Here is a 12,204-nt window from a genome sequence, read left to right as displayed (position 1 = left end):
TTTTTTTTTTTTTTTTTTTTTTTTTTTTGGCAAACAAACAAATCTCTTCTTTAAGATGGGTTTTCCACTGGGAAATTAAACAAAGTCATCTGAATCAGACAAGTAACTATGAAGATGAACAACAAAAATTTTAATCAGAAGGCAAGAACATATCATCAAAAACAGAGTTCCCATTCGAAATTAGCCATCATCACTATCTTCATCATCGTCTTCATCCTCATGCTAGGTGCTTGGATGGATATGGTACTAACTACACTTAAGACTCTTTTTCTCATTTCTTTTGTCATTTTTAGTCATGCAGACATATATATTGACTTTTGACTGTTTATATAGTTTGTAATAATATGTAAGAGTATAATCCACATGAACATGATGACGACATCAATATCGACATCTACAAACACAAACATCACGTACCCATTAAACTGCTACACCACACAAAAATGTCCTAGAAACTACCCAAGCAGAATCGAACCAGCAATAATCTCTTCCGCGGAAACTTGTCCTGACTACTTCAGATGGATCCAACAAGACCTAAAAGTATGGGAAGAGACAGGGATCACAAGGGAAACACTAGAGAGGGCAAAACAAAAGGCTCATTTCAGGCTAGTGATAAAGTCAGGGAGGTTGTATGTTGATCAGTACAAAAAGGCTTATGAGTCAAGAGATGTGTTCACAATCTGGGGGATACTTCAGCTTCTAAGAATGTATCCTGGCCAAGTCCCTGATCTCGAGCTTCTCTTCTTCTGTCATGACAAACCCGCTATCTGGAAACGAGACTTTAGGCAAGGAGAACCAAATGCCACGTGGCCTCCTCCGCCGCTGTTTCAGTATTGTGGTCACCGTGAAGCATACGGCATCGTTTTCCCTGATTGGAGCTTCTGGGGCTGGTACGTATAGTATGTGTTTTGTTTTTATTCTTTTACATTTATCTAAATTATGATTTACGTATTAGTTTAATATGTTTTCAGATACATTTTTTTTTTGGTTTTGATTTTTGCGATTATCGAAAGGCCGGAGGTGAATATAAAGGAGTGGACAAAATTATCTGTGGCGATTAGAGAAGCCAACAAAAGGGTTAAATGGAAGGACAGAGTTCCATATGCTTACTGGAAAGGGAACCCTCGGGTTTCCCTGAAAAGAATAAACTTTATGAAATGTAATTTTTCCGATAAGTATGATCCCATGGTTCGTCTCTATGAGCAGGTATATAATATGCCCATTTATTTTCAGCATTGAGTTTAAGTTATAAAATTTGTGGATATTTAGTTCTATATCCTAAAAAGTAAAAAGCATGCATGATCGTAAATCATGACTTTACTATATCAACTAATCTGATATGTAATTGTAATGGCGTTTTCAGGATTGGGAGAATGAAAGACATATAGGGTTCCAAAGTTCCAACTTAGAAGACCAATGCACCCATAGGTATATACTATATGCAGTGACTATCTATTTAATACTTTTATGTTAAAACTTTTGGATAATTTATGAACATTTTTGGGGATTTGGATTTGGACATTTAAGGTACAAGATTTACATAGAAGGTCGAGCATGGTCGGTGAGCAAAAAATATATATTAGCCTGTGACAGTATGACCCTACTGATTAAAGAAAAGTACTACGATTTCTTCGCAAGAGGTATGAATCCATTAGAACATTACTGGCCCATTGAATCTCACGAGAACTGTGGTGATCTCAAGTTCGCCGTTGAATGGGGTAACAACAACACTGACAAGGTAAGCAACATACAGTGTCCAAGATCTTCTACTTGTTTAAATCATGGATGATCTTATAAATCTATATATAGGCGCAAGCAATAGGGAGACAAGGAAGTGAATACGTGATGAACAGCCTAGAGATGAAGTACGTGTATGATTACATGTTGTATGCGTTGCAAGGCTACGGGAAACTAATGAAGTTGGATGTGACTGTGCCTGAAAATGCCACCGAAGTGTGTTCAGAGACGATGGCTTGTCCTATCACTGACGGTGGTCTGATCAGGCAGTGCATGGACGACTCGTTGGTTATGTCTCCGAGCGTCAAGGTGGCTTGTGATTTGTCGCCGCCTTATGGAGATGATGAGCTCAAGAGGTTTTATGAGAAACAAGATAGTGCGGAGAGAATGGTTGAAAAGTGGGGCAATGAGTATTGGGAAGTCAAAAACAAGACACTTCAACAAAGAAAATATGTATAACTTTATCCGAGAGCAACTGGTATATATACTAGCGAACCCTCAGATTAGAGTTCTTTAGAACAGAGTTATGTTGAAGTCAGGATTTGAATTCTTGGCGGTTAAAAAGAATTAGTTTACAAGTTTGTTTTCCAATTCGGAAATCACTGTATCAAATTTTTAAGTCAGTCGTCTGATATACTACTATATTACTTTTGCCAAAGTTAGTCGTATAACACCAACTACATTGTTCTCCAAAATTAATATGGTATGTACATACCATTAGTTTGTTTTTGTCAACTTTCATTATTGGTTAGACGTCCTATTTTCACATATAAATATATAATTTAAGCAATGCAAAATAATAATAAGAACCTTATTTTGTTGTTGATAATTCAATAGACAATAACAAATAAAATAGTTACAACTTACAAACTAAAACATTGAATAATTGACCCCCAAAAATGAATAAAGAAGGACCAATGATATACAAGCGACTTCAACATATGTATGCGCAATGAGAGACTTGAGGCCTAATATGCAGAGACGGAAACAAAGTAACACTTTTAATCCGTAGACATTACATTACTACGAGTATATTGTAAACATATATCCAACTTGTGAAAAGTTATTCACTTCATTAATTTGCAAAACAATTTTTATAAACTGAGTTGAGTTCTTTTAGTAGATTTCATGTTTTAAAAATAAAAAATCTGATCATATGTAATTTTTATATAACCGATAATATACACCACATACTTAGAAAATTTACCAGATTTTGCTAATTTTGACCTAACAAGCTCTTTTACATTACCCCCACTGGCCACGCCCAATCTGACTTTTTTTTTTTTTTTTTGCCCGCACCCAATCTGACTTGTTGGCAACTCATGTTTTTATTATTTTATATCATAATCCAAAATTCTTATGATTGGCGTCACGATTAGTAACAGATAAGCGCGTTGCGTAATCATAATTAAACACGGTCAACGTTTAATTACATTACAATTTTCCCCGAAAAAACATATGCCTAGTTGCCTTCTAAGACAAGTCTCCACGATCTCATTAATGTAGAAGAAACTTTCAAAAACCCTTGCTCTGTTTTCCTCAGAAAATTAATCAACTTTTCTAGAAGTAAATATGATGAGTAATCTAAAACTTGGCGTTGAAGTCATAAGCGCGAGACTCAAACCTAGAGATGACTATGGCGGTGTTAATGCTTTCGTCGAGCTACGATTTGACGATCAGAAAGTAAAATCCTCGACTAAGATCGATGACTCGAGTCCAGTTTGGAACGAGAAGTTCTTCTTCAACATCTCTGAAACAGAGGATTTGTCAAATCTGTTTCTTGAGGCTTACGTTTACAATAAAACCAGCAGTATAACGAAGTCATGTCTAGGTAAGATTCGAATCTTGGGAACTGCGTTTTTGCCGTACTCGGAAGCTGTTGGATGGCCTTACCCTCTTGAGAAAGAGAAATGGAGCATGTTCTCTTTTGCAGCTGCCAGCGGAGGTGAGCTTGCTCTCAAAGTGTTCGTCACTGATAACCCCTCTCCCAAGGTACCGAATCTAATCCCTCCAACTCCAAAGAAGATCCCTTCTAAGACAAGGCACAGAGTCCACAACATCCCTAAAACGGAGAAGAGTAAATCAAGCCCACGAGGAGATCAGAAACCATCTCAAACGCAACCGTCTGAACCACAACGGCCTCAACCGCCACCGGTTATGGAATCTTCTCGGTTTCAAGAACCGAGGTTTGGTTCTCTGATACCTACGACTATGGGAATTAATCCGAATCCACCGGATTATTCAATCAAACAGACGAATCCGGTTCTCGGAGGAGGCAGACGAGCAAGACCAAGTGCTCATGATCTCGTGGAGCCAATGGAGTTTCTCTTCATCAAAATCGTGAAAGCTAGAGATCTTCCACGCATGGACCCAACTGGAAGCCTAGATCCGTATATCGAAGTCAAACTCGGAAACTTTACGGCCAAAACAAAACATTTCGAGAAGAATCAAAACCCGGTTTGGAACGAAGTCTTCGCTTTCTCCAAATCCGATCAACAATCTAATGTTCTTGACGTCATCGTCATGGACAAAGACGTGATCAAAGACGATTTCGTCGGTTTAATCCAGTTTGATCTCAATGAGATTCCGACACGTGTCGCACCAGACAGTCCTTTAGCCCCTGAGTGGTACAGAGTCAACCACGAGAGAGGAGGCGACGTTATGTTAGCTGTTTGGTTTGGTACTCAAGCAGACGAAGCGTTCTCAGACGCGACATACTCAGACGCTTTAAACGCTCTTAACAAATCGAGTTTGCGTTCTAAAGTCTATCATTCTCCGAGGCTTTGGTACCTCCGTGTTACCGTCATCGAGGCACAAGACCTGGTTATCGTACCAGACCGGTTTCCAAATCCATATGTCAAAATCAAGTTAGGTAACCAAGTGGTTCGAACCAAACCGAGTCACTCGCTGAATCCGAGATGGAACGAAGAGTTCACGCTCGTCGCGGCTGAACCGTTTGAAGATCTGATCGTCTCTATTGAAGACCGAGTCGCGGTTAACCGAGAGGAAACGCTGGGAGAAGTACATATACCGTTTGGTTCAATTAGTAGACGGATTGACGATAACCGGACAGTCCCTGACCAATGGTTTAGTCTTAAGAATGAGAACCAGAGAAGAGTCAGATTCGCTACAACGAGGCTTCATCTAAATGTTTGCCTAGAAGGAGGCTACCACGTTCTTGATGAGTCTACTTACTACAGCAGCGATTTCAGACCGTCGATGAAAGAGTTGTTGAGTCATAAGCAGCCGTCGATTGGTGTTCTTGAATTAGGTATCTTGAGAATTGAAGGTTTGAATTTGAGCCAAGAAACTGGGAAGAAAGAGACTGTGGATGCTTACTGTGTGGCTAAGTATGGAACCAAGTGGGTCAGGACTCGGACCATAACGAACTGTTTTAACCCGCGGTTCAATGAGCAGTACACATGGGAGGTTTACGAGCCAGCAACAGTGATCACAATAGGCGTGTTCGAGAACAATCAGATCAACGGTGGTAACAAAGGAGATGGGAAGATTGGGAAAATAAGAGTTAGAATCTCGACACTCGAATCCGGAAGAATCTACACTAATTCGTATCCGCTTCTTGTTCTTCGACCTTCAGGTGTAAAGAAGATGGGAGAACTGCATTTGGCAATTAGGTTTTCTTGCTCGTCGTATATTCAGATGCTAGTTCAATACTGGAAACCACTTCTTCCCAAAATGCATTACGCAAGACCGTTGAAAGTCGTGCAGCAGGAGATTCTTCGGCAGCACGCGGTTAACTTAGTGGCGGCTAGGTTAAGTAGAGCTGAGCCGCCACTTAGAAAAGAAGTGGTGGAGTACATTTCGGATTCGAATTCGCATTTTTGGAGCATGAGAAAGAGCCGTGCAAATCTCTTCAGATTGAGTTCGGTTTTTTCTTGTTTACTCGGGACAGGAGAGTGGTTTCAAGATATCTGCAGGTGGAAGAAACCTCTAGCGAGTACAGCTATACATGTAGTCTACTTTGTGTTAGTGTGTTCACCAGAGATGATTCTTCCGGTGATGTGTTTTTGCTTGTTCATGGTTGCGGTATGGAACTACAGGTTACGTCCGAGACAACCTCCACACATGGACACAAGGATTTCATTTGCAGACAACATCCATCCAGAAGAACTTAACGAAGAGTTTGATACTTTTCCTTATTCGTCTCAAGACCCGGGGATTGTAAAAATGAGGTATGAGCGGTTGAGGAGTATCGCGAGTAGAGCTCAAACGGTTGTGGGAGATATAGCAGGTCAGGGAGAAAGAGTTCATGCTCTGTTAAGCTGGAGAGATCCAAGAGCGACTTCAATGTTCATGGTCCTATGTTTTGTTTCTTCTGTGGTTTTGTATGTTGTGCCTTTTAAGGTTTTTGTTCTTCTCACCGGACTATACATCATGAGACATCCAAGATTCAGGGGAAAGACACCTCCTGGACTGGTTAATTTCTTTCGGCGGCTTCCTGCTAAAACAGATTGTATGCTCTAGAAACAGATTGTATGCAAATACATATAAGAAACAAGCGAAGTTTTTGTCCTGTTTATCACAAGTCAAGAAACCAAATCGATTAATTGAAAGCTCGAAAACACGCAAGAATTCCTAAAATTACTAATAATAATAGTGTTTTCTTTTCCTAAACAACCAAATAGACTTTTTTTTTTTCAGGGAGGTTAGCTCAAGTTTCAATCTTCTTCTTCTTCTTCTCCTAGATTCAATGCTTATATATACATGAATCATCCACGCATAAGATCAATGTCGATATGGGCGTGATGCATATCCATTGACCTTGAACCGGTTGACCAAATGCCTACAGGGCTCTGAACAAGGTTTTGACTTTGCTGAGGAACAGGAGGTGACGTTGCTGCTGTGTTATCATTGTTGACCAAAGCACCAGTATCTTGTACATCTTCAGAAGTTTCTTCTCGTTTTTTAATCTTCCCTTTCGGAGTTGCCCAAATGAAGCTCCCAACGATGACCTTTTTTAGGAGGCAACAAAACACAGGTTTCAAAAGATGATATCTAAATTCATGTAAAGAAAATGAATTTCACAAGCGCATGTCACCTGAACTGAACTTGCTGCTATTAGAGGACCTCCAATTCCACCACCAATGACACGACCATCAGGGCTAGCAAGTGAGACCGCTAGACTTCCAGTGCGGTTTGGGTAGTCATTGTCAGTTGTGTTCAGATAAGATGTTGAGAGAGATATGAGCTCAAAACGACCCTAGAGATTATAAATTACAATCCAACATGAGTAAGGTTTTGTCTCTTCTAAAAGAAGATATAATGTGAGAGGAAAATTAGATAAAACCTCGTAAGTAATAGTTCCATGGGATGGTGGTGGCTGAAGAAGAGTTGCAGTAGAGACAGCACCGCTAGCGGATAAGACACATATTGCTCTTGGACCTTGATGTGAGAAAGATATAACCTTTGATGCAATGTCCTGAAACCAACACAAAGAGTGTGATTATCTCAAGAACTATATAAGAAAGATTAAAAAGAACACAAGATCAAGATGAGAAAGGAGAGACATACTTCACCAACGGAGACTACGATTACGTGCGGTGTGAAGCTCATTCCAGACGATGAAGGCATCATATCACCTTCCAAAATAAATCAAAACAAACAAAAGACGAGTCTTCAGAATATTTACAGCCTTTATTTTTTGTAATGAGAAACAACAAATGCAATAACAGAGTTTAAGAGAAAGGCCAATAATTAAAAAAGATTATATTTTGAATTCAGCAATTAGACATTATTAAACTCTCCACCTTTAACTAATCCTTAAAACTTAAAAGAGCCAATAACTGTTGGGATTAGCCTATAATAACGTCCCACCAATTTCAAAGCCAATGTCCTCATCTGAAAAAAACTACTATATATATACAATCATCAACTAAGCTTATATAACTTCCCACCATATTCAGAGCCAATGTCCTTCTCGCAAAACTACATCTAATCAATAAAAAAAGAAGCAAAGATGAGATCTTTTTTTACCAATGGAAGATTGCCGGTGCTTCCTGCCGGAGCCAGGAGGTCTTCCACGGCCACGTTTGCTAGAGTTTGGAGAAACATTGGAGACTGAAGGAGACAATGCCAAGGAAACAGAACCATCTTGTCCATATTTTCTAGGCCGTCCTCTCTTGCGTTTCACAGAAGTGTCACCCGAAGGAGGAGGAGCAACCGCAGCTCCCACCGTTGCTGAAGAATCGGCCGGAGAAGACTCAACTTGTAAAGGAGGAGACACGAATCCAGTAGAGCCACCACCAGGGTTTGGGTTTGGGTTTGACCCAAAAGGAGAGTTGGAATTGGAGAAATGGTGAAACCCTTGTGAACCGTGAAACGTCGGTTGAGTCTGTGGAGGAGGAGGACCTGAACCGGGTATTCCTCTTTGGATATAGTAAGAACCCGACCCGGATAACGCCATTGCTTCTCTTCGATCCATAAGCTTACCAAAAAGACTCTGACTTTAACTTAGTAAAAATTCGTTGGGGACTTCGAACTTTGTGGCTACTGGAACTACTAACTAATAGGGGCAGGCAGAGAGAAACTTGTTTTTTCTATTTTCTTCTGAAAAAATGGATAAGAAGAGAACAAAATCAGAATCTAAAGGGTTCGATAGACTTCAAAAAGATACTATAAACTTACAGAGTAAGGCAACATGCAACTGAAAATCCCTCAAAACTTGTAAAAAAAAAAAACAAAAAAAACTTTCCTTTCACCTAACTGGGTTTTATGTAGCTTTAGTATCAAGCTTCATAAAATCTCAAGATGAAACTAGATCCAGAAGGGAAAACGAACAATCTTTAATCTTCTTCATCTCTTATTCTCTTTTCAAGAAGCTTTCTCAACCATCAGCAATGGTGAAGAGAAAAGAGGGTTCTTTGGGTTTTGGTTCCCTAGGGTTCTCTTCTCTCTTTCTTCTGTGTAGGAATGTGATGTTGCTTTTTTTTTTTGCTTTACTGGGGGGTGACAGAGGGAAACAGAAACAAACAAAATAAAAATATCCAATCAGATCCCTTCTCCAAAGAGTTGAAAGCATTTACTGTGGATGGATTACACAATACAATGGTAGTATATGATTTCAAATTCGAATTTTTTTTTAATTTTTTTGATGTCTGACTTTGACTTGTAAGAGCATCATTAGTAAGGGGTACTCTCTAAGTTACTCTCAAATTATTTAAACATATAATTAATATTAATTTAAGTAAAGCAACCCTAAGAGTATTTTTGCAAAATCATTTTTTTACTAGAGAACCAAAAAAGGGTTGCTCATTCTTAAACATATTTTACAAGTTTTGTATGTTCTTTAAACTATGTAATGTCAAAGGAAAAGAATGAAAAAAAAAACTGTTTCCCAAGTTTACATGTTGTAGCAGCCTTGGCACTTCACATCCTACATTAAAGTAAACAACAAACGAAACAACAATTAGACAGGTAAATGAAAATCAGACTGGTAAATGGTAGAGAAAGAATCATGCTTTTACGGGTGTTTAGAGATGATCACAGATTGCTTTTGTGAAATCTGTTGTGGTTGAGGAGCCTCCTAGATCAACTGTTCTATACTTTCCCTCGGCTATTGTGTTGATGATGGCGCTGTGGATCTGCTCTGCTTGTTTGTTGAGTTTCAGATGCCGCAGCATCATCAATCCACTAAGTAAAGCTGTCGGGTTCGCCAGGTTCTATACAACACCATAAAAGACAAAACATCATACTTTGGATAATTAGCTTAGGATTGAATCAAGTCTTGACTTTCAAACATTGGGCTGATAAATCTAAATCCAATATGTTTGAAACTTGATGTGTAGATCAGACTCGTTAATCCTAAATACTTTATTGGCCAGTTATTAACATCATTCAAGTAACGATGATCCAACCAGAACCGTTCTACAATATAAACTAGACAGTAATCCAATCTACAATGAAAGTCTCAGCATCTGAATGTTCTACCAAGAAAATGAAGAGAAAGAGGTGACAAATCTTCTCTCAGGAGCACAAGTTATATCATACTAAGTTTATAGATAACAGTCAGACTAAACTCACTTAGTTTGTTTCACTACTTTTGATAACGAAAACGCAGAACCATATAAGATTTCTTATCATGGTTTCGAGGCAGAACAATATAGGAAGAAAAACCATTTGTGCTAATCTTTCCTTCTTTCCTTCTCAACAAACACAAACAGAACAACATAAACAAACACTAAACAGTTGGGATCGGTTCTGATCAGAACAACATACATAAACACTAAACACTCTACTAATCTTACACAAACACAAACATAAGATAACAAGAACATAAAAAGCTACTCATTCATAAAAACGATATCATACAATCAGAGTAATTTAACCGTAACCCTCAATCCTCCAAAACAAAATTTCAAAAGCAAGTGAATATCAATTTAATCTCAAAAGCAATGAATCAACGCCTAATAAGTTAAATCGACAGAAAACTTTCCTCCACCGTCAGTTTGTCTTCAGAACCGAAGCGTCATCATCTTAGGGTTACACCGCTTGTTCTTCGCCATCGCCTCTGCTTGCCATCATCATCCTCCATATTTAGTCGGAAAATTCATCAGATTCGGTCTGAATCGATGGAATTTCCCGGTATTCGCAAGAATCGCCACCCAAATCGTCTTTCACCCGACAGATAAGAGAGAGAGACTCGGAAAGAAAAAAATTGGAGATAAAAAAAAAATTGCGTTTTATATTTCTTCTGGAACCAATGGCAAAACGCCACGTCGGGTTTCTCAGGGTGTTGCTTCAGTTACTATCAGAAGCAGCGATACTCACTAAAATGGACTCAAAAATGGGTTTAATATTCTGTTTTTGGGGCCCAACAAGAGAGTACTCCTAAGAGTATTCACCACTAATGATGGTCTAAATCTCTTTAATAGTAGGACTTCTACTTTCTAGCATCTAGCAAAAATTTAGGAGGTACCCACCCCCATACCATACATCATCATCTTTGTGTGTGTTGGCTTCATTCTCAAACGCTATAGATTAGGTGCGTGCATCAAACGAAGCATTGGGAATGAGAGAGTGAAGCTCACACTCTTGAATTGGAGAGTGAAAGGAAAGTGATGTGATGTAGACTTCTGTTCCTCACTGGCTTCCACTTCATAAAAAAAACCTGGCTAACCCTTTCACAATTTATTTCTCTCAAAGATGTAAATCTTTAGATTCCTTCCAACTAAATTCAGTTTAAAAAAAAAAAAAAAAAAAAAAAATTGTATATATTTGGCATTAACAGAAACATAACATGGATTAAAAACTGCCTTTTTGTAGATAAAACAAGTCATAACTGTTCTCGTGTCTGTTTATGTGCACTTTTTAATCTTCAGTTTCATCTAAAAATATTGAACCCAAGAAGAATCTATGAGACAACACAGAAATTGAACTCATGTTGTGAAAAGATCAACAATCTAATCATTTGTTTCAAATAAACGACGACATTTTTGTTAAAAACTTTCTATGGGCCGGATAGGAATAATCAGGCCCAATATTAAACACATCGATTCGAGGCCTAAATCCTAACAAATATCTCAGATACAAACGATGTCGTTTTTTTAATGCCGAACGTAAACAATCCTGGAACAACTGTTTCAAACTACCTTTTTTTTCTTTTCCTTATTATCACTTCTTTACTCCGATTTTGCGAATTTGCTGCAACCGTACGCTTACGCAGCCTCATGTGTGTTCTTCACCCTCGTCGTCTCTACCAAAACCCTAATCCCTAAATAAATAAATAAACCCTAATTTTCCCGCCAATGTATCAATCCATAAATCTCTCCGTTTCTTCTAATTTCACTCACCGTCACCGACCTCTCCTCGAATCACGATTCCCTATCTTCTCCACCACCACCGGGTTCCGGAAACCCGTCAATCTAAAGCCTCCACGCGTCTCATCGGGTCCCGATTCCAACGATTCACGTGACAAAGCCTTAACAGAGAAGCTTATCACGCTTCTCAGAGCTGTCCCTGACTGGGCGGACGAGATTAAAGAGCGTGGGATGCAGCAGAAACGCTCACTCTACACGCACGAGAAATGGGTCGAACACAGGAGCTCTCTCCGCCACGTGCGTCATCTACTCTCGAGCTTCTCTTCACGCGTTATACTCTCTCTGATTCCTCCTGTTTTCTTCTTCACGAGCGTCGCGGTTGTGATCGCTAGCTATAACACCGCCGTGGCTTTGGATTGGCTTCCTGGGATTTTCCCGATTCTTCGATCGTCGTCGTTGCCGTATCAGCTCACTGCTCCTGCTTTGGCTCTTCTTCTTGTGTTTCGTACGGAGGCTTCGTATTCGAGGTATGAAGAAGGAAGGAAAGCTTGGGTTGGGATCATTGCTGGAACTAATGATTTAGCTAGGCAAGTGATTTGTTCCGTTGATAGCTCCGGTGATGAATTGATTATCAAAGATTTGCTTCTTCGTTACGTTGCTGCTTTCCCTGTGGCTCTTAAGGTGAAATCTT

The 12,204-nt window shown here is 39.2% G+C and overlaps 4 protein-coding genes across 7 annotated transcripts in view; 3 read left to right on the top strand and 1 right to left on the bottom strand.

Annotated features, from left to right (window-relative positions):
* On the top strand, nucleotides 370–2,196 carry LOC104704163. Its single transcript, XM_010420295.1, has 5 exons — nucleotides 370–890; nucleotides 1,014–1,206; nucleotides 1,364–1,428; nucleotides 1,528–1,738; nucleotides 1,810–2,196. Exons 1-5 carry the CDS (start codon nucleotides 370–372, stop codon nucleotides 2,194–2,196), a joined length of 1,377 nt encoding a protein of 458 aa, XP_010418597.1.
* On the top strand, nucleotides 3,252–6,272 carry LOC104699772 (FT-interacting protein 1-like). Its single transcript, XM_010415126.1, has one exon. The coding sequence runs from the start codon at nucleotides 3,310–3,312 to the stop codon at nucleotides 6,220–6,222; it is 2,913 nt and encodes a 970-aa protein (XP_010413428.1). The 5' UTR covers nucleotides 3,252–3,309; the 3' UTR covers nucleotides 6,223–6,272.
* Nucleotides 6,247–8,713, bottom strand: LOC104699773 (AT-hook motif nuclear-localized protein 11). 4 transcript variants are annotated; one of them, XM_010415128.2, is made up of 6 exons: nucleotides 8,450–8,713; nucleotides 7,732–8,304; nucleotides 7,270–7,337; nucleotides 7,046–7,177; nucleotides 6,797–6,958; nucleotides 6,247–6,710 (listed from the first exon to the last, which is right to left on the bottom strand). In XM_010415128.2, exons 2-6 carry the CDS (start codon nucleotides 8,177–8,179, stop codon nucleotides 6,468–6,470), a joined length of 1,053 nt encoding a protein of 350 aa, XP_010413430.1. In that variant the 5' UTR covers nucleotides 8,180–8,304; nucleotides 8,450–8,713; the 3' UTR covers nucleotides 6,247–6,467. The 4 variants fall into 4 exon arrangements, with proteins under 4 accessions (XP_010413430.1, XP_010413433.1, XP_010413431.1 ...); XM_010415131.2 differs by having other exon boundaries at nucleotides 8,457–8,713; XM_010415129.2 differs by having other exon boundaries at nucleotides 8,462–8,713.
* The window catches only part of LOC104704162 (UPF0187 protein At3g61320, chloroplastic-like), a 5,149-nt gene continuing 4,298 nt past the window's right edge, over nucleotides 11,354–12,204 (top strand). Inside the window, exon 1 of the mRNA XM_010420294.2 lies at nucleotides 11,354–12,194. Coding sequence (XP_010418596.1) covers nucleotides 11,502–12,194 — 693 coding nt within the window. The 5' untranslated portion in view covers nucleotides 11,354–11,501. The remainder of the gene's footprint in view (nucleotides 12,195–12,204) is intronic.

The sequence above is a fragment of the Camelina sativa genome, chromosome 7 (assembly GCF_000633955.1).
Source record: "Camelina sativa cultivar DH55 chromosome 7, Cs, whole genome shotgun sequence".
Taxonomy (NCBI): Eukaryota; Viridiplantae; Streptophyta; class Magnoliopsida; order Brassicales; family Brassicaceae; genus Camelina; species Camelina sativa.
Note: the sequence above shows the minus strand (reverse complement) of the source record. Positions and strands in the feature narration are given on the sequence as shown.

What these genes read in the sequence shown, in the direction of transcription:
- LOC104704163 (XM_010420295.1), top strand. Translation starts at nt 370, where the DNA reads ATGATGACGACATCAATATCGACATCTACAAACACAAACATCACGTAC. An exon ending in GATTGGAGCTTCTGGGGCTG is followed by an intron (nt 891 to 1,013) that starts GTACGTATAGTA and finishes GATTATCGAAAG; the next exon opens with GCCGGAGGTGAATATAAAGG. An exon ending in TGGTTCGTCTCTATGAGCAG is followed by an intron (nt 1,207 to 1,363) that starts GTATATAATATG and finishes TGGCGTTTTCAG; the next exon opens with GATTGGGAGAATGAAAGACA.
- LOC104699772 (XM_010415126.1), top strand. Translation starts at nt 3,310, where the DNA reads ATGATGAGTAATCTAAAACTTGGCGTTGAAGTCATAAGCGCGAGACTC.
- LOC104699773 (XM_010415127.2), bottom strand. Translation starts at nt 8,179, where the DNA reads ATGGATCGAAGAGAAGCAATGGCGTTATCCGGGTCGGGTTCTTACTAT. An exon ending in TCGTAGTCTCCGTTGGTGAA is followed by an intron (nt 7,178 to 7,269) that starts GTATGTCTCTCC and finishes TGTTGGTTTCAG; the next exon opens with GACATTGCATCAAAGGTTAT. An exon ending in ATGGAACTATTACTTACGAG is followed by an intron (nt 6,959 to 7,045) that starts GTTTTATCTAAT and finishes TATAATCTCTAG; the next exon opens with GGTCGTTTTGAGCTCATATC.